The sequence below is a fragment of the Psittacula echo genome, assembly GCF_963264785.1.
Source record: "Psittacula echo genome assembly, chromosome: 7".
Classification (NCBI taxonomy): Eukaryota; Metazoa; Chordata; class Aves; order Psittaciformes; family Psittacidae; genus Psittacula; species Psittacula echo.
Window position 1 is genome coordinate 55,236,331 of NC_137740.1, and position 26,189 is coordinate 55,262,519.

The following is a 26,189-nucleotide window of genomic DNA, read 5'->3' on the forward strand; positions in this document are numbered from 1 at the left end:
AACTTGCCCTTCTCCAGCTCATTCTCACCTATGAAACTGAGATGCTGCCTACTTGCAGACTATGAGGCTCAATCTGCTTGTTTTGTAAGACGTGTAATGGTCTTCACGAGGAAAAAGCTAAAAGTACTATTATGGAAAAGAATTTCTCTGCACCTTTGCAAGGAACAGCAAGAATCTGAAAGAAGCTTGTTCTCCAGACTTGCATGACTGCTGGCTTTAGGCACTATCACACCTTTAATGGTAACTTCCAAGTCAGTAAAAGTCTTTGAGAGAGTCTAAACTTAAACTCAATGCACAAGTGTAAGTGCTAGGAGGACAAATGTGTTTTACAAGAAGAAGTGCTGGACTGACCTTGAACGTGGAAGCAAAGCCCTCACTATTAGCACAGAAAAATGTTAGATTGCAAGACTTCACTTGAGAAGCAGAACTAATTAGAGAAGATTAACAGAAATGAGGCATGTAATAGCTGGAATAGGGCATGACTGCAGTATGAAAGGCTGAATCACTGGACCCCTCGTTGAGGTCAAGATCTTAAAAACACTAGAATTTTTTCAGGCAGGTAGCAATTTTTGCAGATGTTCCTGTGGCAGCAGAACATGCATTATAACATTCAAGCTCTGTTCTGCAAAGGGGAGTTTCTTCTGTGTTAAGACTGTTTTCAGCCTTGACGTCAGAATACATTTCTGAGCATGGGGTTTTATTCAGGCCCATGTTCACATTTCTCTGTAGGGGGTTCTGAAGAAATAGCCACCGAGTGTGCAGTAGAATGGTAACACTGGAGATTTTAGATCTATTTTTTCATGAAGCTAGTAAATACATATTCTTCTTTTCTTTTAATGCAATCTCAAATACACTTTGCAGTCTTTTTCCTCATACTTTCCACTTACCATTTTTTCCTGTCACTAGCCATCTTCCCATAAACTCTAAGGATCTTTTTATTACTGAATGACGATAAATGTTCCAGAATTGGTAGGACAGTACTTCTGATATACTCCCTGAAATGACTGCTTTACCAGTGCTGTAGTAATGGGCTCAACTAAAATGAAAATGATTCACATGGAATGGACAGGGTTGGAAGGAACTTCTGGAGATCTAATCTAACCCTTGCTCATAACTTCATCAACTAGAGCAGAAAGCTCAGCAGCTATCGACTATGATGTGTCTATTCCTCAGAACTGTCCTTAATGATTTTGTAAAAATTCCTTATTTTCAGGAAACCAGGTTTACTGTATGCATGTGTAACCACATGCTTGTGGTTAATGGAAGTGTTGGTTCCCATCAGTGATTTCAGAAAAGGAGTCACCCATGAAGACCTGGAATTCTTCAGGCTGATTCAGAGTCTTGGCATAAAGATGAGCAGATTTAAAAGAAGACAGGAAAATCAGTCTCAGCTCCCTAGGTGTTTACAGATATTCTAATAAAAGTAGGGAAAACATTCCTCTCTCTATAGAAAAGATGACATGCAATGTCTGAAACTGAGACACAATTAAATAGTGTTGGCAAGTCACTGTGCGGGTTTTGTCTAAAACAACGTGTTTCTGTTGAAATGAAAGAAATGAAGAAATGATGCAATTCAGGATGCAAGCTGATTTCTGATTGCTGTTCATTTGTTGTACAAAAATCCCAACAAAGTGTATGAACAATCTTCATTTTATTTTAGTAGTAATGAAGAATACAGTTCTCTCAAAGTTTGAGCTGGGATATAATGAGCAGAAGTCGTTGCCAGCCAATCAAATTCTTTAATTAAGATTAAAGAATGTAGTCCTACTTTTGTTCATCTCAAGTATCTCAAAAGTCATTATTCTCTATCCACTTGAAAAGAAGTGGATTGCAGCCAAAACTTCCTGGTTAGATAAATCAAAGCCATGTTGGTCCTGACTGGAGGTAGTACAGCAGCATCTTCACTGAAACAAGCAGACTTACAAAGTTAAACCAGAATAAATAAAACTGAAATCAACTCTGTTGAATGCTGTTCATGGAATATGAGGAATACCTACAATATATGTGTATCTTACAGTAGCAAAACCATTGTCAGCTTGGAGATGATGGTTGGGGATACAGCAGGTCCACAGTAAGCTACTTTCCTCAGTCACTGGGCAGTGGGAATGCTTACAGAGACCTACTGGAACAGAAAGTGCCCATATGAATCTACAAATGGTGGGCACTTCCCCAAACAAAATGAAGCGTCTGATGGAGTGTTGGGCTATAGTAGAAGTGATGTAATAAAAATAGATCTGGTTTTGCTCTGCTGTGTGTGCAGAACTGAATCTTCTTCCTTACTTAGAATCATAGAATAGTTAGGGTTGGAAAGGACCTTAAGATCATCTAGTTCCAATCCCCCTGCTATGGGCAGGGACACCTCACACTTCTTTCCATCGCTTGTCAGATCATTAGGTCAGTCTGTTTGCTGGAAAGATTTTATCTGGATTCTTCAAGGGCATTCAGTGCCAGTACTTCCTTCTGTTTAATTCCATGAAAGTTTTGCACAAAACACCCTTCAGTCTTGTCACTTTGCTGCTATGGACAGTGGTAGAAGTTTGAAGCTGTCTAGCTGTTTTTCAGGAAATCCATTGTTCTTTGGAAACAGCCTTTGGAATGTGCAAATGGCAACTGATTTTAGTCACTTTGCTCCTGCACTTTTCCAAGAGCTCCAAAGTGGGTGGATGTTAGACTGAATAGAATTGGACATTTTAGACATAAGAGAGTACAGAACAGATAGTTCTTGCTAAATCAAGCAGAGGGCATTTTTACATTGATTGAGGCTTGTAAAATGTTCAGTACCATTAATAGTGAATAAAGAATTACAAATGTGAGCTGTGTTTAACAGGAGGTAAGTCTGAATTGGTCAGTCCTACAAAATGTTGGCCAGATACTTGCTTTTTGCAGTTGCATTGTGGAGCCACCTATTTGCATTCTGCTGTCATGATAATATACTGCTCAAATGCATACACAGATAGTAATCAAAGAGGCTTGGATTATCATTCTCACAAACATATTTTCATGTTTTCCTACATTTTTAAGGTAGGAATCAGTGGAGCTTTATCAACATTCTTTTAACTTCTGCTTCTTAGATTGAACAGCAACAGGAAGAGCCTAAAAGGGCTTTACACATTTTCATCACGTTCAATAGCTGTGATGTAGTCTCTGATATATCAGTGTCAGTCTCTGGCTTCTTCTCACTGTCATTGTGTATTTCATCTCTTATGCAGCTTCTGTTGCATATCTTACAAGGCTGGTGCCTGCTCTCTCTGTACATTATCCATGAGGCTATCAAAGAAAGGTAAGGGACTGCTGGAGAAAAGCAGGTACACTTATGCCTTCTTTACTCTGTGTCAGACCTTAGCAGGTTTTGCCCTTTTTATAGTTTTTGGAGTCAGGAGACTCAGAAATTAACTACATATCACATGGCTGTATCTTGGCCATTGCAATTGAATTGTATCTTATGTAGCCCGTAATTAACATTTCCAGAATTGTGTATGTAATTTTTGGCTCCAGTTTACACTTCCACCCCACCAAAACGGGACCACCAGCAGAATACTGTGGTATATTTGTCACTGGCTGCTTGCATTTAAGGGAGAGACCCTGGAAAGATGCCTGTATAAACAACAAGGTATAGGTAGGCAGATGAAGACACAACTCCTTTTGCATGGTTTGAGCCAGCTCTAATACAGGTGCATTTAGCTGTGTTAGCATACAGCTGATCCAACATGCTCTGGCTCTCAGCATGATCTTGGATTCAGTACTGTGCTAGCAAAACTACACCATTTCTGCAACAGAGGTGGCTGACGTTCAAGCAGCAGCAAGGTTCTGACATAGTCTCAGGGACTACAAGGATGCTGGAGAGGGACACTTCACTAGCGACTGTAGTGACAGGACACGGGGTAATGGGTTAAAACTTAAACAGAGGAAGTTTAGATTGGATATAAGGAGGAAGTTCTTTACTGTGAGGGTGGTGAGGCACTGGAATGGGTTGCCCAGGGAAGTTGTGAATGCTCCATCCCTGGCAGTGTTCAAGGCCAGGTTAGACAGAGCCTTGGGTGACATGGTTTAGTGTGAGGTGTCCCTGCCCATGGCAGGGGGGTTGGAACTGGATGATCTTAAGGTCCTTTCCAACCCTAACTATTCTATGATTCTATGACTCTTTTTTCAGCTGTTAGGAGGTTGGTGAGTTGTACTGCAGGCTTTTTGATGATAACCTGATCTCTTCTTCAGCTGTCTGGACACTTGACTATGTTCAGATTCATGGATGGTTAATCATAGCTGGAACAGTACCACAGCTGCTTTTTAAGTACCTACAAATTGCCACAAAGCTTAGCAAATATATTTGAAGCTACTGCTGTATACAGATGTATATCAAGGCTAGATTATTACTGTGAGGGCTTTGGATTCCCTGCTATGAGTAAACCGTCAGTGCAGGTTACTTTAATTGCAGTTGCTTGGGTCCCTGCAGACTGATGGCTGTCTATCTTTCTGAGTTCTTGCTTTGGCTTCCTGTCAAATTATGTTGTTTTCAAAGTCCTCTAGCTCACATGCTAAGAAAGGAAGAAATGTGTCATAGTCAAATTCAGAGCTAGTGCCCTCCTTGCGGAACAAAGAACTAATGAAGTGCTTTGTACATCCCTGTTAGAAACCCCAACAAGGGAGAATAGGAACTACCAACAGAAGAGTGACCAATGTGTGCTGCCTTTCACCTACTCCTAAAGCTCCCCTAGCAGTCTGAATGTGAATTAGAGCAGCTCTGGCCTTAACTAATTTAGAGGGCAGTCTGCCTTTGGTAGTCGCAAAATACAGAGACATAGTGGTACCTCTCAGAAACTGCTAGGAAAGGAAATGTCTGGCCATTGTGTCCACGGCTGAATACTTAAGTTGGGGTATGCAGGTTAGTTTGTTTACCCACAGTCTTGATCCCAACCACTGTGACTGAGGTCACTTGGAAGGAATGCATCCTGTCTGCAGACTCCCTGACTAATGCAATTAAAGATGCTTTGTCCGTCTCATTATTCCAGGAAAGGTTAAGGCAGCAGGATTCCAGTATGCTCAGCCTTGGGCAGGCAAGCAAGAGTAGTAAAAAGAAGCAAGGAGTTTCTCTCCCCTGAGCATCTACCCAGGCCACAATTATTCAAGCACAGCACTTCCCAGTGCAGAAGGATGCACCAGGCAAGTGCCCTGATGCTTAGTTGCTGGAGCGGGATGCTGTATGTAACGGGTTAGCAGCCCATGTCTCTTTTCACCCACAGAAATATTTAGCCCTAGAAATACTTTCATTTCTGTCCCTGCTGATAAGATTTCAGGCAGGCAGAAGCTGCCCTACCCCTCCAGTTGCAGCAGCCACTGCAGCCTTGCTTTGTTGATGCCTGGAGAGGAACGTGTTTTGCTCAGCCTGGAGGAGTCCTTTAGAGCTCCAGTGGCAGCTGCGTGGTGTGTGTCACCGCAAGTCAGGCTGCCATGGAGAAGCGTTGTCAATTGGAGTACTTGTCAAAAGATAGAAGCAATTTTGTGTTGACCCATTTTATGGGTGAATAAAATGTGATCAATATAAAGTAAATATGAGAATCTCGTGGGAAAAGGGTTTATCTGGGTTGGGGTATTTTTGCTATTTGCTGGTGTGAGAAGAGTTTTTATACGTTATAGCACTGAATGGCTGAGGAAACAGAAAAGTACAGTGAGAACTGATGAAACGTGCCAGTCTCTGAAACCAACAACCTGTAATATAAATCTAGAAAATAATATGCATTATTTATCTACTTGCTGCCTAGTGTCTGTGACTCTAGATGAGTCAATCAGGTTGAAAGGCTTCCCTTAGATAAGGAAATATCAGTACCTTTTTTAATTTTTGGGCCTCCACAAAGAGCAAAGGCAATACTCAAGGCTGCCTGGAAACTGAGGCATTGTTCAAATTATTGTCTTAATGTTGAGATGTGAATTATCTAAAACAAAATAGGAAAAAAAAAAAAAAGAAAGAAAAAAGTAGAAGTATCCTTGAGAGGTCTTTGGTTGCAAAGCCCTGTAGGCAGGATGAAGAGGACATAGATTGCTATTTCTCTAACTTATTTATTAGGTGGAATGCACTGAATATAAGGAGGAAAGGAAAATGGACTAATACATATCCTTTTATTGCTTGGCAGTTGGCAGGGTATATGTGTACAGTTTTTAAACCTCGTTTTATAATTGATTTTTTTAATTGTCATAAAAGTAAAATTTTAAACTTCTCTTAGATGAAGCATTAGAGTGAAGATGCCTAGAACAATGGGAATTTGTTGTAGCTTGTCCAGAAAGGCCATTTAAAAGAGTTATCAGATGTTTGTTTTGGTGCAGTAGGTTCCAGTCTTGCATCAATTTTTTTATATGCAGTGAGAAGCTGGCTATAAGATTTAGGTTCAGCAGGCAATCTGTGTTTTCCATTCTTTTTCAGTTTTTTTGACCACGAAAATCATACTATTACCAATCTATATATTAATTATATTTTCTTGCACCATACTACCGATATATCAAATATGCTCAAACTGAGGGTTAAGAGATGATTTGATTCCAGAATCTGGAAACTGAACTACACGCTCTCTCGTATGGGGGTACTATCTATCCCCATCATAACGAGGGCCTCCAATAGCCAAAGCACTTATTTAAAGCCAAGGGTGCCAAAAAATTAAAAGTAGGTACTTGATGTCTCAAAGAATGAGCATGAGCTATTTTCTCACTGAAATATAGGCAAGAATTTTGTAGTTAGTGCCACAAACAGGGCTGGGTTCAGGGCTGCCTTTGTTTTGAACATCAGATAATCCCCATTTGTGGTGCAGGAAGAAAGGGAGCCATCTGCTTGTTCAGCCCAGGAGCTGTGCCTGAGCTGCCCTTCAGCCTCAGTGCCACCACAGCCCTTGAGGCAAATAGAGACCTGTGCTTCTCTGGGGCTCCATCACCTGAGATCTTCACAGATTACCCTGAAGTGGTGCTGACTGCCCTTCATCTGTGTAACACCAGCTGTGAAACAGCAGTCTAGACAATCTCTGGCAGATATTTATCTAACCCACTCAATAAAGAGTTCTGATACACTGATTTAATTATCCTTCAATTGAGAAAGTTCACTCAATTCTTCCCTGCTGCATGTGGAATCCGTTATTTCGCAGAGCCTACCCTACCAGAGGTCACAGGGTGCAGCCAATCTTATTGTCTTCCTTGATTGCCATTCTCTTTTATGTAGGTAAGACTGTAATCATTTCCTCCCTCAGGCTTCTCTTCCCATGACCCTTTCTCACAGGGCACATCTTTCTAAATGTCTTCCTGTTTTTCCTGTCCCTTTCCAGCATTTTCCTAATTGCTTCTCTTGCTCATAGCAGCACTCAGAACTGAATATAGCTAGTACTGAATAGTGGATTGACTACTCTCCTGTCTCTTACATGTCATTTTCCTGTCAACACATAAAACCCGAAATCTTTACCTTTCCATATAGCTTTTCAGTAGCAAACTACTCAATTTGGCCATCAAGACTTAAGCATTCTCTAAACAGTGCTAGTTTTCTCCCAAGTTTCTTCCTGTGGGGAGGAAAAGATACAGGGAGTTGCACAGGGACAGGACACCTCAGCTGTCTTAGGTTCATCAAAAGTAACACAGGGGAAAAAAAGAAAACCAAAACCAACTCTGTGGATAGATAAATGGGTATAGGTTTAAACTTTGGGTGGAGATACCTTTCAAATTTTTATATATATTAACACATTGGGTTTATATTCTCTGCCTGTATGACATACTTTAGCCTTCCAGCACCTGTTTCTCCAGTATATTATCATTGATGTTGCACAATGTATCAGCATTTCAGGATTCATGGGAGGTCTGTGGTGCTGGTTGAGTATGAGTGATAAAACATCCTTCTGCCCAACTTCCTTACTTTCCAATTAGACTCTTTCCTAATAGGTCATTAGTCACAAATAACACTTGCTTATAGAGACTGATTGCTGTCCTTGCTACAGAATTACCTTTCTGTTCCTTGACTGTGGATACATCATCCAGTTTTAGCCTGTATTGCCAAAATCAATGTCATTTGAGAGCTAAACTTTCAAAGATGCCGATACTTGCATTGTAATCTATGGATGACTAATACAGGATGTGGGCAAACGTTTAACCTCCATTGGTTCTCAGCATCAACAGTACCCATTTTACAAAGCACACAGCAGGGAGGTTGCCTCTAACCTGGTGCTTGCTCTGCTATTGGAATAGTAGCTGTAGCACCTTAAGGATGCCTTGTAAGCGTTTGAACTGAAAGGCTTAAATACATGTTGGGATGTTTTTAATGTCACTTTAATGCAAACAGTTCCATCTTGCAGAAGTTACTTCCTTGTTTAAAAATTATAGGGCTACTACTTTGTACTCCTAGGATTTCATTTGATTCCAGAGAATAAAATTTCATAATAAAAGATATAAAGGAAAAGGAAAAAAAAACCAAAACCAAACCCCCTTACGACTGTGTCAAGAAGCTGCTGCTTTAAACTCACTGAAGATGATGGCAGACATCTGAAAGATATTTCATTTTCTATATGATATAGACGCAGTGTGTGACAGCTAGGACAGAGGGAAAGCTGCAGGGCCTGGTGCCTGTGCTCAGATATTGCTGACTGCAGCTCTGACAGGCACTGAGCTCCACAACAGGCTAATGAGGATCTGCTGAAGTACCAAATCTGCTACAAACTCATCAAATGCACATCCCAACAATACTGCTGTGGGAAGCTACTGGCATCATCTGAGCGTGCATGAGCAATGAGCAGTATGAGCAAAACCACAAATGTGTTTATAAGTAGAGCTTTATTCCTAACACAGTAATTAAGCAGTAATTAGAAGTTGAGTAATGGGAATACTTGCAGGAAATTAAAAGTTCTTGTCCATGGGGAAAAATTGTATAATGCCAACATCTCGGAGGGATTTTCCTTGAAGGGGAAATAGGGTGAAACTAAAGCTCAGATATTACGCTCACATTTACAGCAATTCCAAATTAAATTACATTCCTAATTTATGAACATTTGGGGGAACTTTTATAAAGTAAGTAGCAATTTTTTTTTTTTCTCTGCTGAAAGGTTATGAAGCCATTAAAATGGAGAAAAATAGTTTTGAACATAAAATATATTTTTACTGATTTTTTGCCTAAAAGAAGAGAAAACAATTCATTAGTGATAAATGATAAATTGTAAACTTTGTTTACAAAAAAAAGAAAAAAAAGATGAGTTGTTGGATGTTGGATTAAAATAAAAGATTCTGAGTTTGTACTCAATCCTAGACAGAATTACTTCCAAATTTGATGCCTAAATATACCTGTATTTACCATAATTCTCTTCCTTTGTTTCTTAAGCAACCCTCTCCCCAGAGTTACATGCTTGCAATTCCTGTTAGACAATAATACGGCAGCAATTAGTTATCAGTGCTGCTCTGGATTTGGGACACACGTCTTGTCAACTAGTGTATGTAATTATTCATGTTCCCCCCTCATGCAGAGCTGGCCATCTCTGGATGCCCTCCAGATTAATTTTCTCTGAGTGGTTGATTTGGTATAATTTGTGGAAAAAAATTAAGTTCTCAAAACACTGTATAAAACCAGCTTGCACTGCGGGCTTGCATACAATGCTCATAACCATGGGCACAAGGCATAAGTGAATTTGCAGATCTGTGCCGTTATCTTCACATCAAGGGAATGGGGAATCCTACTTCACGTATTCATAGCATTGCAATTTTAGACAAAGCCTCAAACTCTGTTTATAGAGAGTCCATAGGCAAAAATAATGGGTTCTGTGTAGTCTGACATGTTCGTGTTTCGTGTTTTGGAGATTTTAAAAGAAAATATACATATAAAGTGCAGGGAATTATATATCAAAGAGTTTCTCCAAGGCGCAGGTGCTCAAGTTTATATATAGTAGTACATATGGGTTTTTATAAAGTAATGACTGGCAAAGGAAAGATAATTAGTGTATATTATTTGATTTAATTTTGCCCCCAAAAATAAAAACTACTGCTGTCAGCAAAACAATTTCCAACAGAAAAAGAAGCACAGGATAATTAATAAAAGGAGGGAGTCAGTTTTCCTCTAATTGATTCGTAGCTCCACTGGTAAGCCAGTATGGGAAGGAAACAGGCTGTAATATGTGTTTTGAAAAGCCCTGAGAGACATGCAACACATGAATCTACGGCTAGATTCCAATGATTTGCCCACACCTTTCCACAGTCTTGCTGCATTGAAGCACATTTGTGACGGTCTCTGTGGTGATGTCAAGAAGACAGAATGTGAATTAGGATAAGCATTGTCTGCCAGCAGACAGCTCCTGCCCCTGGGTGCAGTCTCCACACCTCCACCAGCAGCATCCCTTCACCTCAGGGATATGACAGCAGCAAATATCGCAGCAACCTGATGGATGCTCTTGCCCCAAGGCAGGCCAGTGTACAAACAAGGAGGCATCAAGGGCTTTCCAACAGGCTCCTTGTTTCTATGCCAAGAGAGGACCAAGCCCACAATCTTCTCAGAAATGTAACCGCAAGATGAAATTATACCTGTGCTTTCTTTTATCAAGTACATGTCTTTCCGAGCACCTACATTTGTATTTGCACAGGTGTTGCACCTGACACCATTACGTTGGCCTTTCCAAAAGCATTTCATACAACTGAAATTAAAAAAACTCCAGATATTGTTGTAGGAAAGCTGTCAAAATCCCTGTTGCAGTACGGGGGACAGGACAACATTCTTTAACACCTTAGTCTTCAGCTTAATAGAACATGTCTGTGCAGCCAGAAGACTTTAGTAGAAGTTTACTACCTACTCAACACTTAGTATCGTACAGGAGTTAAAGAATAGTATCGCATAACATATTCCAAAGTAAGCATGAGCTATTTTACAAATAAGAGGGCACAGGATTATTTTAATAATGTTAAACAACTTTGGATTGGCTGGTTGATTTGTTTTAGTTCAACATATTCACTTTATGCTATATGTGAAAGTGGCCACATTCCTGAAAAAATGCTTTTATTTCATCACAACTTCTTACCAAAAGACCTACTGTCTGTATAGGACACTTCTTAATGTATGCATACCTCTATTCACCTCAGGAAAATGAGTGAGCTGAAAAAAAGTTATGTGCAGAAATGTTTTTAGGAAGCCTTGGCTTCTAAATACTAATTATTTTCCAAGTTGTTAGGAAAAAAAGTAATTATAAAGAAGAATTTAAGCAGGACCTAGGATTAGAATCCTTTGGGGGAAGACAAATCCAGTAAACTGATTTTCAAAATATAATGGCTCATTTAACTTTTATAGATGTCAGCAATTATCTATTTTCTGTTTTATCCTCAGCTTTTCTATCTAGGTCTTTCTCAGCTTTAATTTTTAAGTAAGGAAGTAATTGCAGTCAGTTCGGCTTCTATTTCTGTTTCATCTGTTCACAGTCATGTTTTTTGTTAAAAGAAATTTTTAGCAGTTTCAAATGATGTAAAACTTTCTTGAGAGCAAATATCTGTCCAGATCATCAAATACCCTGCATGGGTAGATACAGATATGCTCCTGAGCCTGATTCTGGCTCCTGCTGTAGCTGCTCCATCCTGGTGTATCAATATGTATCACATCAGATTGCAATAGACACAAATCTACCTGAGAAGGAGAGTCTTCCAAGACGGAGCAACCTCTTGCTTGAGACTGGCGATATGGCCATAACCCAGAGAAAACACATGACATCTGAAATGTCATCCCAGACAACTATGCCAAGGGAAAAGCACAAAATTACATACAACTCCTTTCTGTCCTTCCTTTGGCACACTGCATTGAGCAGAGCTCATCCAGGGTCAAAGCCAAAACTTGTGTTTATCTTTTTTTCTCAAAAAAGAAAAAAGAACTCTGATTCTTGGGCAACTTTTTTTTTTAAATTTTACTACTTTCTGCAATGCTGTCTTCATGTGTGATGTTTTTAATGTGCCCTTTTTAATTTCATAAGCAGTTAACTTTTATGCCCTTTCCCAAAGCTTTCATATTTTGTTACAATTTGGCTGCCACCTGTACAAATTAAATTCTCCTAACTAACTCCATTCCTGTTACTTTCTTTTAATTAGGTAGCAGACTCTGAGACTTTCTGGTTCCTCATCCTACAGCATATAAACTATAAAACCTGCTTTCTGAAAGTGGAAGATCCAGCGTCTCTTTTCTCAGGATGTGTTCTGTTGTGAGTTAATTTAGAAAGAACACTTTGGCTTCCCTGATTCACATCAGTACATCCCCAAAGAAGAAAACTGCTAGGGTAAAATGATGCTTCTATGACATTCTGTATATTTTACTGTAATTTGAGGTGTGGTTTTGAGGGGTTTGGTTGAGGGTTTTTTGTGGGGGTTTTGGGTTTGGATTTGTTGCAGTTTTTTTAGTGCTAGTTGATCCAACTGCATCTGTTTGCTTTTCAGTATTTAATTTATGTTGGTTTGTAAACTGTCCAAGTAACAATTTGAGTGATGCAGCAACAGAAGGTGACCCAGATTACACAACACTGTATGCTAATGCCGTCTTCTTGTTTAATGGCAGCTGCTCAAAGCTTTGTCTTACTGGGATTCACATTCAGCAGACACAAATCAAACAGCCTCTTCAGACAGACACACATTCTGCCTGTCTTCATTTTAAACATGTTCAAGAGCTACTGCTTTTCATACACATACATCAGCCTCACCAGCTGAGGCCATTTAGCTCCTTGGCTTGTATTTACTCTCAACCAACTGACACAATTATTAAGGAAACCCATTGTGACTTCCCATATTTTTCATACTTCTGTTTCTGTGGAAGTTTGCTGAGACTATTTTCTCTATAAAAATTGTTGGACTTTTATACATACTTGTAATGGAGACATTTAGAACATCAAATGTATCACACTTCTTTAATAACTGATTTCTCTAGAGGTTGGAATTTAAAAGCATATATAATAAACCAATGGGTTCTACTAAAATACATAACATGATCATCTTGAGCAAAGGATAAATTAGACTAAAGTTTAATCGGATAGGCTTATGCTAAAGCAAAATGCAGACTTTAAAGTATAGGAGCAGTTTTAACAGAACATTTTATTGTTGTATTTTAAATAGCAGAAGCAAGGTATTAAAATGCTTTCATTCTTCAATAAAAAAAAAAAAGTTTAAACATGAAGATAAGGAAAGCTATCATGCAACAAATTCAAACAACTTTGTTTCATCTAAATCTTTTTGGCATGTCTATCAAATTTTTAAAGCCTTCTGACAACACAAGCTTCCTGCTAGAAGTGCATGTCTAGCCATCTACCCAGAGGACATGTCAGAACAATAAGAAGTGCAGATCTTACTTTTTAGATGGATGAGCAGCAAAAAACTGAGGTAGAAGACGAGCAGAGAGTTAATTCTTGAATGAGCCATATTCATCCTGAAAGGACATTCTTCCCCCAAGTTGTCTGTTGTCCAAAGGGCTGGTGCTGATCCTCACTGCTTTCTCATTTCTGAAACTAAGGTAATACCCAAGGCACCCAGTCCCCTACGAGCCATCTTTGCCCATGCCCCTCATCAGCCCGTTCACTGCAAATCTACAGACTTTGATTCAAAAGGCAGTTGTGCTTGTTAAGGTTTTACTTCAGCAGGTTTGAGTGATTTTTCAAACCTGGTGCAGATTTGTCTGAGCTGGACTGGAGTCTTTCTCCAGCTTTCTGCTGCAGAACGGTGGTGAATGATGCACTCTGCCTGGCTGACACTGCACAGCAGATAAGGCACAGCACTCTTTTAATCTTTCAAAATATATTGGTATTTTCTAGCAAACCTCCCTTACATCACACTTCTGATTCATAGTTATAAATACTTTATGCTTTCTTGCATAAAGTCAACTAACAAATACTTACAGTATTTTTTCTGTATCTTACCTCATTGGCACATGGAGTAAAAAGATTAAATATTCCCATTCTCAGTCTTTTTGTAGTTAGACAGTAGCCTGTTATCTTACACAATATTTTGTATTGTTGTTATTGTTTACACTGGATTTAAATGTTTTTGCTGTCACTAAAAAGCATAATAATTAGGAGCTGGGACAGGTCCTCTGAACTTCAACAGGTTGTGTTGTAATCTTGAACTGCTCATAGAGGAACCAGTCACTTGCAGATTCAGGAGATGACATAGTAAGATTGATAGGAGGAGGGGATGGGGGCAGGTGATAGACTCCTTTTCACTTTAGCTAGAGCTGGCCTTAGAAAAGGTGACTGGTACAAGTTCAGTGTGTCTGCCCATGCTGAAAGGAGCTTTCCCCAGCTGCCATTGCAGTGCAGCACTGTGGGTCTTCACTGCTGCACAGCACAGGCAATGAATGCTCTCTTTCTGCCAAGAGTTGTCTCCGTATCTAACGCTTCATCCATTGATTACAACCTCGTTCACAGATAACTAAAGCCTTGGCCTACGCTAACAGAAGGGAAGGAGAAGAAAGACAGCAAGAGCCCCAGCAGCCATGCTCAGATGCCATGATGCAAATACAAACTTTGGCCTTCTCACACCTAAAACACAGGCATTAAGCTCATATGTTTACTACGGGTAAGCTACCCCATAGCAATGATTGCTGTAGCATCATTCAGGCTCTGAGACCAAGGGATGAGCTGCCTGTGTGCCAGTGAACTTCCTCTTTCCACCATCTTCTCTTCTACCAGCCTTTCTGGCCCATGGCCCTCAGTGCTTAGCACTTGCTCTCCTTGACTCAGTGCAGAGACCAAGTATTAACAAGCCCAGGAACAACCTCAGAAAACCTGCTTGGCCATTGCTATGTTATACTACTGTAAAACTGATACTGCTTAATGAATCTGGTATTGCCCTTTGTCCTCTCCAATTCAGTGGAATAATAATCTTATGTGTACACTGAACTGAACTAAGGGCAGACTTGAAGTCAAGCATATGCTTAAGGCCTCAGGTGAGTAAGGAGCAGACTGTTGATGCCAACATAACTTTGCAAAATTTGTTTATAATGGGTAGGTACTTTCACATTCACTCTTTCAGCTCAGTGAACTGAATAATTTCAATATTCCTCTTGCTGCAAGGCCCTTCCTACATTCCCACCTCATTTATGTGCAACTGCACTCACCCACTACTAACCTTGCAGCACATTGTTTTCAGACCCCCTTTCACTTCTGGTACCAGAAGCTTTATCACCTCTGGTTTTACTTCCACCCTTCAGCTCCTCTACGCCTTCACCTCCTACCCACTATTCCTCAGGGGGCTTCAAAGAGCTCTGGTCTCTCTGATGGCAACCCAGGCCCGATTCCTTGGTCAAATATCAGGAGCCGCGAACATTATGATGAACTGGGTTCCTAGTGGAAAGTACTTGTATAACTATAAAGTTAAATATAATACATATATAAAAATATAAATAAATAGAAGTAAAAATATAAATAGAAATGGCTAATTGTATTTTCTAGCTCTTTACCTTTTAGTCATCCTCTTAGTTTAATATGTACATTTATAGTTGTTTGGCTGTTGTGCTCTCCTTGCCATCTGTCTATTTAGTTTTTGTTTGAAATTGTCTAGTAAAATACATAAGCATTACAACAGGAACATGAAAATATTATTATGCTGTCTGGGAAATCTTCTGTTGGGCTAAATTATGCAGTTGAGCGGAGTGCCGATCACCTGCTTTAAGTACATTATTATTCTACTTAGAAGAACAACATTTTCCATTATAACGTTGAACAATTTTTAAGTTCTTCTTGTGGAAATAGTGTACGTTAACAGGAATTTGATATGATTTGATATGTTATCTTATGGTGGTTATAACTGCTGATGAAGCTAATCTAACCTTTACTCAGGAAACATCGCAGTAACCTAGAAGCTCGAGGAAGAAAGCATACTTCCAATGAATGTTAGAATATATTTGGTCTGAAGACCTACAGACTTAATATACCAGTAAATCAAAAAAACAACCAACCAACCAAAAACAAAACCAAACATTTGAATATTCAGAAATAAAGACCCAAAATTCTAGATAAGACAAGATGAAGTTTTCAGTTCTGAGGAATATATGGTGAGTACTGCAAGGAAGCAGTCGCATCTCTTAAATATGGATGTTTTTCTGAAAGTCACACAAGCATATGTAAAATATGTGCTCTAAGCACACTTATCAGTCCTCAGACATGAAGATATGTCACTGATCTGAGAACATACCTACAATGTGTAACCAGGTGAGTTGACATTTGAATTAAATAATCTGCCAAGTAACTCCAGTTATTACAAGCCATCTAGCAAGTGTATGGACTAATGTATTATCCTAGGTAATCTGAAAGTTACTAAAATGTAATTGCTTTCAGGATAGCAAAAAGATCTGGTTTTTTTTACCCTGTTTGAAACTTAACTCTGCAGTTCGCAATGCCTACATTAATTTATCACTGCCCCAATTCCTTGAAGTTGCCTACAGAAGAGGGTTCAAATTTCTGCAGCACTGGTACTTCATGAACATCATTTGTACACAGTGAAATATAACATCTAAATGCAATTTACATGCTTTCTCAATATAGATTAGCTTTGATGAGGTTCTGCGGTCATATAAGAGGTTATGCCATTTTCCCAGGGGAAAAAGGGTTTGTGTAGCCATTTTCTTTCCCCTAAGTACTGTCCTTTTCCTTTCTGATTGCTTCTTTGCAATAATTACGGTGTGATGTGGTATCAGACTATAGCCAATATTAGCTCTTCTCCAGTTTTGTATACCCAATGCAGAAAGTTATAAAACAGTGCTTGTTTTTTCCTAGGGTCTTTAGCTTTTCTCGCTAGCATTCAGCAGTGCTCTTTGTTTATACCTTTTGTTCAGTTCTTGCTGAATTTCATCATAGATTTGTGCTGCTGTTCACCACTGGGAGAAATTCATTTTATGAAGAACTGTGGAGCATGACAGCATGAAGTCACTCTGGTCCAACATCACGGCTTGGGCATTAAACTACATTCAGAAGTATTTCTAGAAAATCTGAGATGATGGAGTTTGCTGGAACAATGGACCTGACCAGACCATCTTCTTACAAGGTAGACCTGTACCCTATCTACAAAATAGCATTTTTCTTTTTAGTTTGTAGCTTTTGGGGTAATTATGAGTGGACAAACCAGCAGATGAGAGACAAAACAGTGTGAATAATGGCTGGCTAAAAGGTCTTGTGGATAGAGTTGTATTGTAACAGGAAGTTTTTACCTCGTTAACAAAATGGTTATAGATCTATTTGCATTTTAGTTAGGCACCTGGCAACAACAACAATATATATTGATGTCCCACAACATTTCCAAAGTTAACTGTCTACAAGAGACATCTGGAAATTCCCTTGGTCCCTGCTTTTCCACAGATAAATATTTTATGACTATAGTTAACTTCTTATGTTAGTCTACAAATATTACCTTCTTTAAGCTTCTCTTTCACTGTTACAAGGATGTACAAATATTTTTCCCCTTGAACTCTTGCTTTCCTCTTTTTATTCCTCCCTCAGCCTGAGTAGCACTTCACAGCAGAACATTCTATTCCAGACGATCCAGCAGAGCACAAGCTTCCAGTTCTGCCAGTTTGCAGATTATAAATGTATTTATGAAGCTGAAGGGCTTTACCTGAAAACATGGAATTATTTTGAAAGATATGACATGCCTGTTGCTTCCTTAAATGTAATACATATTTTGAAATTATGACTACTTGTTTTGCTTCTCCATGTAGCCATTTTCCTGAAATGTAAGTAATGAGAGATTCCTACCTGCTAACATAAAACGTGAATTTACCCAAACATTACAGAAGCATAAAGTGGATTCACTCAGATGTATCTAATTTTGGACATGATAGAAACGGTGGGAGTGATTAACCCAGCTTCCACTTCCAACTGTATTTTCAGCTACATGAGTTTCAAGCAGTATTTGCTAGCACCTTGTACTTGCCCATGGTCAGCTAGTAGTTAAGGTGCATGCTGTTCAAATTACTGCATTTCTAGCAAGGAATTTCAGTTGTTTGTTTTTTCATATGAAGTCTCTCCTGAGTATTTTACACTTAGGTAGGCAAAACAAAGTGACTCTGTAAGGTATGACAGGATTCCCCTGGGACCTACGGAACTCAGCACCGTGTGATTCACTTATCCTCATCCTTGATGATTTTTTGCAAAATAACATCTTCTTATTATATGTGGCTGGTATCACCAGGGAAGCAATTCCTCTGTCAGATGAATGCTAGGTCAGGCCTTGTCAATGCAGATGAAAACAGGCAATTAGTATTCTGTACCTTGCTGCTAATGAACCATCTAATCAGGAAGTTTCTGTCAGTAACAATAATCTTCCTGTGAGTTTCAAGGTTACAGGAGAACTCGACAAAAAGAGTAGTGTTCTTACAAAAGCACTGACTAAGTGCTAAATGGGTTGTAAACTTACTTTTTACCTTTATGGTTTTCACTTTACCAGAGCACAAGTGTTAACAGACTTACAAATTCTCTTTTCTCTTTTTTTCTTTCCTTCAGAGTGAGATAACTCATACAACAAACCAGAAAGTCCTAAAGCTGTTAAGTACTGGAATTCAAAAACCCTTCTGTTCAGAAGAGATAGTTGTATAGGCAAGAAACAATTTCAAAGGTATTTGGAAAAGATTTAAGTTGGTATGTAGCATGTTGGTATGTAGCATGACTTCACCTGACTGATACTAAGTGGTTTCAGAAGGAATTCAGACCCAACAACTCTAGCAGACAACAGTACAGAGGAGGAGAAAGAGCAAGAATCAGGAAGGCATGACTGGTCAACCAAGTCTGCTTGATTTTCACACATGCTATATACATAAACTTTTTTTTTTTTGGTAAATATAGTAATTTTCCTAGGGATAGGGCAGGATGATAATTACAGTCATATGGACAGGCTGGTAAGGAGTAACTGGTTCTAGAACTCTTGTTCAAATTTTGGTCTTCACAAACAGGAAAAGCTGACAACCCATTTAGCTTCACAAGCTGAGCACTGGGCTGAGGGCCAGGAAAATAATTCTTTCCCCAGTTTTGCCTCACCTGAGCTCACAGGTGAGGTAAGTGACATTTGTTTTCAGCGATAAATCATTTTGAGGTACTGCAATTTGCAACAGAAATGCAAAACAGAGTACTCCTCAAAAAGTAGTATTTGTAATAAGCAAATAAAAAAGCGTCTTCATTTTTCCTGATGCCTGATATCCCTTATTTCTTTTTTTTTTTTTTTTTTAATTTCCCTTTATTCAGCCATTGTATTGACTGTTTGTGACAGGGTTTTAAAAAACATCTCATAATTTGGAGCTCTTTGATTTGGAAGTTTCTTGCGAAGGACTTCCAGAAAGCCAAAGTAAAATTTCTTTGCAGCATCCCTGAAGTGTCTCAGTGTGGGTCCTGGCAAGTATTAAAATCCTTTGAGAAATCTTGACCTCTGTGTTAAAGTATTAGATAATACTATTGGAAGAATAGGTAACAGTAAGTGCCCCAAAGGGATATCAAGTTCCTGCTAAGTATTGTTTAAGACAGCATTCATCTTAATGCCAATGCATTTCTCAAAGGCCTCAGTTTTGTACCAAACTAAATCCTGAAAGTTTGTCAGTTTGAATTAAATTGTTCACAAGGTAAAATTAACTATTCTGGATTCCAAACTTGTGTTGATTTAGGATTTTTCACACCTATTTTAATCACTGGTGGTGATACTGACCTAAGTGAAGATGACATACATGATGTCACCATGTTTCCATGCCAGTGAAAGGAAAACATCCTCTGGATGGAGATGACGCAGCTTGATCTCTAAGCATCGTTTGATGTGAGAGGGTGAAAGAGTGGACATTACTCCTGTAACTGATTTATATTCCGCTAGTATCCAGAAGGTCCCTTGAATTGCCAGGTGGTTTGTTGCTGAACTGCATCTTAAATTTTGTGTGTGGTCATGCTGAGATCTTTGCATACGATGAATTTCAAGCAGTCCTTTCCATTGAGATGGGTATTTCCATTGGGTATTAAGACGTTTTGACTTTGGTGGTTTTGTTTGTTTTTTGTAATTTGATTTTTTTGGGTTGTGATTTTGGGGGGGGGTTGTTTTGTTTTTCATGAAATACAGCATTTATACAATAACCTCCTCCAATACAGTGAAAACCTGGGTGAATATAACCGTGCACAGATACCCACTGGGTCTTGTGTTAGCACTCAGACTTGGATTTTAGCACCAATATTCACCAAACATTGCTTTGTGGAATTCAGGCTTCTAAATCTGTGAACCTGAGTTTCTGGGGTACAAGAACTTCTAAGACAGTACTTCTAAGGTAGTTACCACTCTCAGAGAAAGATGATTTTGCTGTCATGAACTGCATCTTCAATACCTTGATGATAAGCAAGCTGATTTGTTCAATACAGAAGCACCTACAGGAAAAGATGTGTTTGCAGTAGCAAACAAGTCCTCACAGCACCCACCTGTATGTGTTACAAGAGCTCCTCATGCTGGCAGGGTAAGATTTCCTCTTAGCTTTCAGCTGCACTCGGAATTGAGAATGTTAACCACTGGTGTGACAGAGTGAGGAGAAACTCCACATCCCCACACTTTTGAAAGACTTTTGAAAGACTTTTGCTCCAGAGCCTCAACTAACCTATAGGAACAAGTCACATGCCCAAAGAATAACAAAGGTTGAGCTCTTTCAAAAATGTAGTCCAGAATGCTGAGAAATGGTTGAAATGAACTGTAGTCTAAAGATGAAGCTTGTACAGCTCCCTCTTTTCTTAAATAAGATTAATCAGAATAAATTAAACAGTCTCTGGCAGCATCTGACTACTGAAGAATGGATAAAACATAAGCCACATTAACCTTGACCCCCTCCATTCCTGCAGCAGCAAAGTCAGAATTCAGTATTAATTTAATGAAATAGATTAATATAACATGTCCTTATATAACACCGTCTTTAAGTAAGATTGGAAACAACCTGAAAGTAGATTATTATACCAAATTTCATTATGACATGGTAATTGCAATTGGCTAATTGGTCAAGAAATAGATGTAACTTCTGAAGGCTGGGCATGCGGAACTTAATGTATTTGCTGTTCATTAGATAGAAGCTATGGAAATAACTAGTCTAGTAGACTGCACTCTTTCTGGTCACTTAACATGACTCTCTTAACAATCTGGCACTTCTTTAGGGTCATATCCTTCTGAAAATAATGCAAAAATGCAAAAATGCAAAAAATAATGAAAAAATGCACTTGTAATTCAAGACAGGAAGGAAAATCTTCGCATCTGGCCAAACTTGATGCAAATCTGACATGTTCTCTAGTAATAATAAAGGACAAATTTATCTACTCGCATTTATCATGTGCAAAAGTAAGCAAATCATTTTGGGCTGTATGCCTCTGTAAATGTGAGAGCTGTTTTCCAAAACCAGAGCATGAATACGAGGTTAGATGGTGGTCTGTTTTAACCACCCAGTCTTTAATGTGGAGCTTCAGGAATTTTTGGAGCCCTTTAGAAAGAAGAGGGTGGGGTTTTGTGGTTGCTTTTTACTTGTGTGTGCGTGTGTTTGTTTTGTTGTGGTGGGTTTTTTTTTTTTGTCTTGGTTTGGGTTTTTTTTTTATTCTTGTATTTAGAAATTGATGGGGAAAAACTGATTCAACAATTGAAAAAAGTATAACCTTCTTGCTATTTTTTTTTCTTTGGATGAGAAAAATAATTTTAACGTGTTTTCAAAAGTTTGAAACATAAAATAAGATTCCTCTAACCAAACATTTCAACTAATCCAAGCCACTTCTTATAGCAAATATTTTCAAGGTAATAAACAAATATTAAAGGTTTCAATCTGTGGTTTCATTTAGCAAAAGACAAATATTCTGAGAAGAGAGGAAAGCATTCTCACTCCCAAGTTTACTTTGAAGTCTCTTCTCCCTATCTTGATTCAAATAAAATGCACTAGTGTAAGCACAATTCAAAAAATAGTCCTAAGAGGAAAAGCAATATTGGATCTTTAGCATGTGCAGGCACTCATGCATCTGTCAGCCCTTTCACCACCGAATCCAGCAGTTCTCAGAGCATCCATGGTTAATTGTGGCTGAGATCGGTGAAGCCGCTCTACTGTTAGCAAACAGATGTGTGGCACAAAATGCAACTGTAGGAAAGGATATGAGCAAGCGCAACTTCTCCACAAGAAGAGCAGCTAGCCTTCTGTTTAAAAGTGTTAAAGCGTTCTGCCAATTTTGCCTAAAAAAAGGAAAATTAACTTAAGAACAGGTTCTCCCCTTCAGCTATTGTAACTGGAAAAGCATGCTTCTTTCTAAAATGAACTAATGTTTATCTCAGGATAACAACTAACCACACCAAGAGAGATGTCATGTACATAATGTTGTACTGAAATTCACTGAAGTGGGTTTAGCTCCAGTGGCACCCCAGGCAGAAAGTTGTTTGTTCATTGCTTTTCATTTGGGAAGGTCACTGTTACAAAGTGATTGCTACAGGATTATTTCATAGTGTTACACTCACTTTGGAATGACTGCAAGAAAACCTTATCCTGCTATTGCATTTATACAGACATTTTACAAACTCATTTTGGCTAGTATGGGTCTTTTTAGCAACTTTCCTGTAGAGATTTCTTGTACAAGGCTCTTTGCTGACTGTTTATGTGTACTGGATCACTAACAAAGCAGAATTAATTCTCCATTTCCTTTTTTTCTTCTGTGCTGTGTGCTTGCACAGTGCATATTCTAGCTACTGCTTTTTTGGCTGGAAGCAAGCTGTCTTGCTCCAGGTTTTTAATAGTAGCCTCACAGCATAATTAATTGACTTGTAATCAGCCTCTTGATATCAGAATCTAATTATATTTTTCTTGGGAAAATGCTGTAATTACTATTCAAAAATAATTAAGAAATCAGATAATTAATGTCACCTGAACTAAAAGATGGTCCTGAAATTCTCACTTACACTATAGTGATGCTTCAGAAACAGATACAATGCTTTCATTATGTAGTGTTTCTTTCTTACAGTGAGCAGAGTTATACAAGACATAAGCTTCGTAACTGCAGCCTTTCATCCTGCCTGTAAGTAAACTTGCAATGCATCGCAGGATATGTAAATTGGGCTCAGGCAAGCGAATGAAGGATAAAAATGCTCACATAATCTTAAACCATCCTTCAGTTTTTACAGCCTTCTGTCTAGGAAAAAATGTATTGTGGATTATACATACCTTTATAAATCAAAATAAATGGCATCTGCAAATTATATGGATAGTGATTGAGGAGTGTAGAGAATAGCATTTTAATCTCCTCCTACACCTTGAAGCACCCTGCCTTTCTAGCAGAGATGAATTTTGATTGCTTGACAACTGTAACCATGTGAAGGTTCATCACAAAGGGAAAGAGAAGAGCCCTGGAAAGCCTTGATAAACACTGGGCTGGAGGCCTCACTGATTGCTTCTAGCTGTCCTAATAATTGGATGGTGGATATTATTCAAGAACACAAATGTTTAAGAGCTGCTGGTAATTTTTCAGCTTCATGCACTAACCTTCCAGCAAAATACTATTGTTGGCCTTCTAATTTTTTACCCCATTCAGAAACTTCTATGCATTATAGTTTATTTCTGGAAATGTCTTCAACAGCAAATGTTTTGGTTTGGGTTTTTTTTCTCTGAAATAAAAATTACTGAGCACATTGTACACATATGTTTCTAAATGCATATATAGTTGTATACTAACCTGTGCAGCAAATTCTGCTTTCTACTGGGCCATGTAAGTGTTCTGCAGTGCATGTCCGTATGGCTCAAATGTGGCAGCATCTGTCTTATCCACCTCGAGAAGCCATAAGTTTGCTCTGATAGCATGAAAAGAGGTGCTCTAAGTATATCAGAGGTCCCTTCTCACTTGGCAAAGGAACTGCAGGTCAGTGGGATGGACAGGCGTGTGACAAAGCTGCATTGTGGAAAGATGGAGGAAATGGCTGTCCCTAGCAACACAGTTCTGTTTTATATGTAATTCAAGGAGTTGTTTATGTTCAGGCATAAATAATCTGGTTGCGTTGTGCCATACCATAAATGAGGTAGGCTGGATAACAGATGCAGGGCTCGTGGAACTTCATGTTAATGCAGCTGGACTTTTTTTTTAATACTAAAGAAGTATTTAAACTTGGTAATTTAAATGAGCTGGCTAGTTCAGTACCTCTTCCTTGTATCATCGCAAGCAATGCATTCCTTAACATCTTGGAGGGTCACAGCCAAGTGCTAACGTGAAAAAGAATGGACCTTGGCATGCTCACTGCCTCCGTTTCTTCACCTCCAAACAATCCATACAGTAAACTAGGCATGCCCTCAGTACATCAGTCTAATACTATGTCAAACATGCTCTCAAGTTTCATAGTATTACAAGTTGAAAACTTTCTATATCTGTGCAAGAGATAGGTAGGTAGATATATAGAGAGATAGACAGACAGATAGAAGGCCTTGGATCTTAAGTATAAATCAGTACAAAGCCTTCACCTGATGCCTTTCATAGCAGAACTCCTAACTTCATGATTTCTATAAACTTGAAGAAATAGAATAACCTTCAGGTTCCCACTTATGACAGAGAATATATATTAAAAGATTAGCATTTTTTTATGTAAAATGTCACTACTTTTCTCTGGGGTAAAAGACCGTGAATGCCTATGGGGAGGACGGAAAGAGACCAGAACTGCTCTTACTTGTATCCTGTGGCCTAACAAACAGCACCAGTTCTGACCATAATAAAGCCCCAATTACCTAACTCTAGGGGAGGATAGCTGGCATTTCCCTCTATCCAATGATTTAATTGGGCCTGTCAGCAAGGGATAATTGGTTTCTGGTTGACTGAAAAAAGCGACAGTGACATCAGCTCTCTGCTACCCTTCATTATGGAAATTCTTGTTTTCTCATAATAGGGTCTCAGCACACAAGAGCATTCCGGCACCTTTTACAGGTCTCTTGTTGTGCAGTGCAATAGAAATGCAGCAACGTAAGACACACAGAAACAATTTAAAGCTGTTTACCCCATAAACTTTCATAATACATTTTTGAGAATCAAGATTATTTCTGTACAGGAAAGTCTGACTTTGCTGCTTTTACTGGAAATTTTATAATGAAGTTGCAGTCATGATAGTCTAAGGTTATAAGAAAGGCAAATTTTATTGGGAGAGGCAATACCTTTTACTGATCTAGCTGATATAGCTGGAAAAATAAAGATGACTTTGGGCACGTGAAGCCTTCTTGAGGTCATGTGTTCAAAGCTGGTCTGGTTTTAGTTCAGACGATCATATACACCATCTGAATTAATAAAAGAAATCACACTTCTTCCCAGCTCTTGCCTTGCTTATAGAAAAATACCTCTTTGATGAAGTGGTATATTATTGCCAAAGGTTTAATTTGTTCTGTTGAAAACATGGTCCAAAACAACACAAAATATTATGTAAGTTCTTGTTTCTTCTTTACACAGCTCCAGGCTGGGGGTACAGCTTTAATGTACTGCTTGAGACTTGTATCAGCAGAGGGGCAGACCAGGCATTTTCTCCAGTGTTACTGTCTTTCATTCAGCTTTCCTCTCACTCTCACTCCTTTTCCCTGGGAAAGCACTAGCGGATCTGGTGAAGCAGGCATGGGTGACAGTACCATAAGCACTGGCAGGAACGTATATGGGTAATTTCTCTCCACCCAAGGACTTCTCCAGACACTGTATTTTTCGAAGTGCAAAGGGGGAATGCAGTGCCCCATGAATCTACCTGTACAGCAAGCCTAGTACTGAGTTCAGACTTAACAGATGTAACAAAACTTCTGCATTAGTGTTACAGCAGTGAGTGTCTTGTTCCTGGCCCTTGCTCATTTCACTTTGGGCTCCACTGGAATAGGGTTCCAGGAGGAAATCTGCTCTGTGGAGTCTGTAGCTGTACAGCCCTCCGCAACTTGCACGCTGCATTAATCTCCCAGAAAAAGATGGCAACAGCCAAGATCTTTGTTATTCAACCCATACGCACTGACAGAACACTCAAGAGAACAGAGCCTAAGCAGAGGTACAGTGTCCACCTTACCCTGTGTTAAGCTTCTCAGACGAAGTGAGGCAGGCTGATATAGTAAAAGTAGATCTGATCTCCTTTTCTACACATTTCACTTGCTGCACTTGAGAGAGGAGAAGCCTGATCAACGCGATTTGCATGTCAAACATCCATAATAGTACAACAAGCCTACAATTGATTAGTGCTGAGAGAGAGAGACCTGAATTAAGAGACCGGGGTGGTCTTTTCAT

General features: G+C 39.0%; 1 protein-coding gene across 1 annotated transcript in view; it reads right to left on the reverse strand.

The window, feature by feature from the left end:
• Positions 1-13,380, reverse strand: part of CRB1 (crumbs cell polarity complex component 1) — a gene marked incomplete at both ends in the record, with an annotated part of 101,256 nt that extends 87,876 nt beyond the window's left edge. Inside the window, one exon of the mRNA XM_080623716.1 lies at positions 13,305-13,380. Within this exon, the coding sequence (XP_080479842.1) occupies positions 13,305-13,380 (76 nt within the window). The remainder of the gene's footprint in view (positions 1-13,304) is intronic.
• Positions 13,381-26,189: the final 12,809 nt, after the last annotated feature.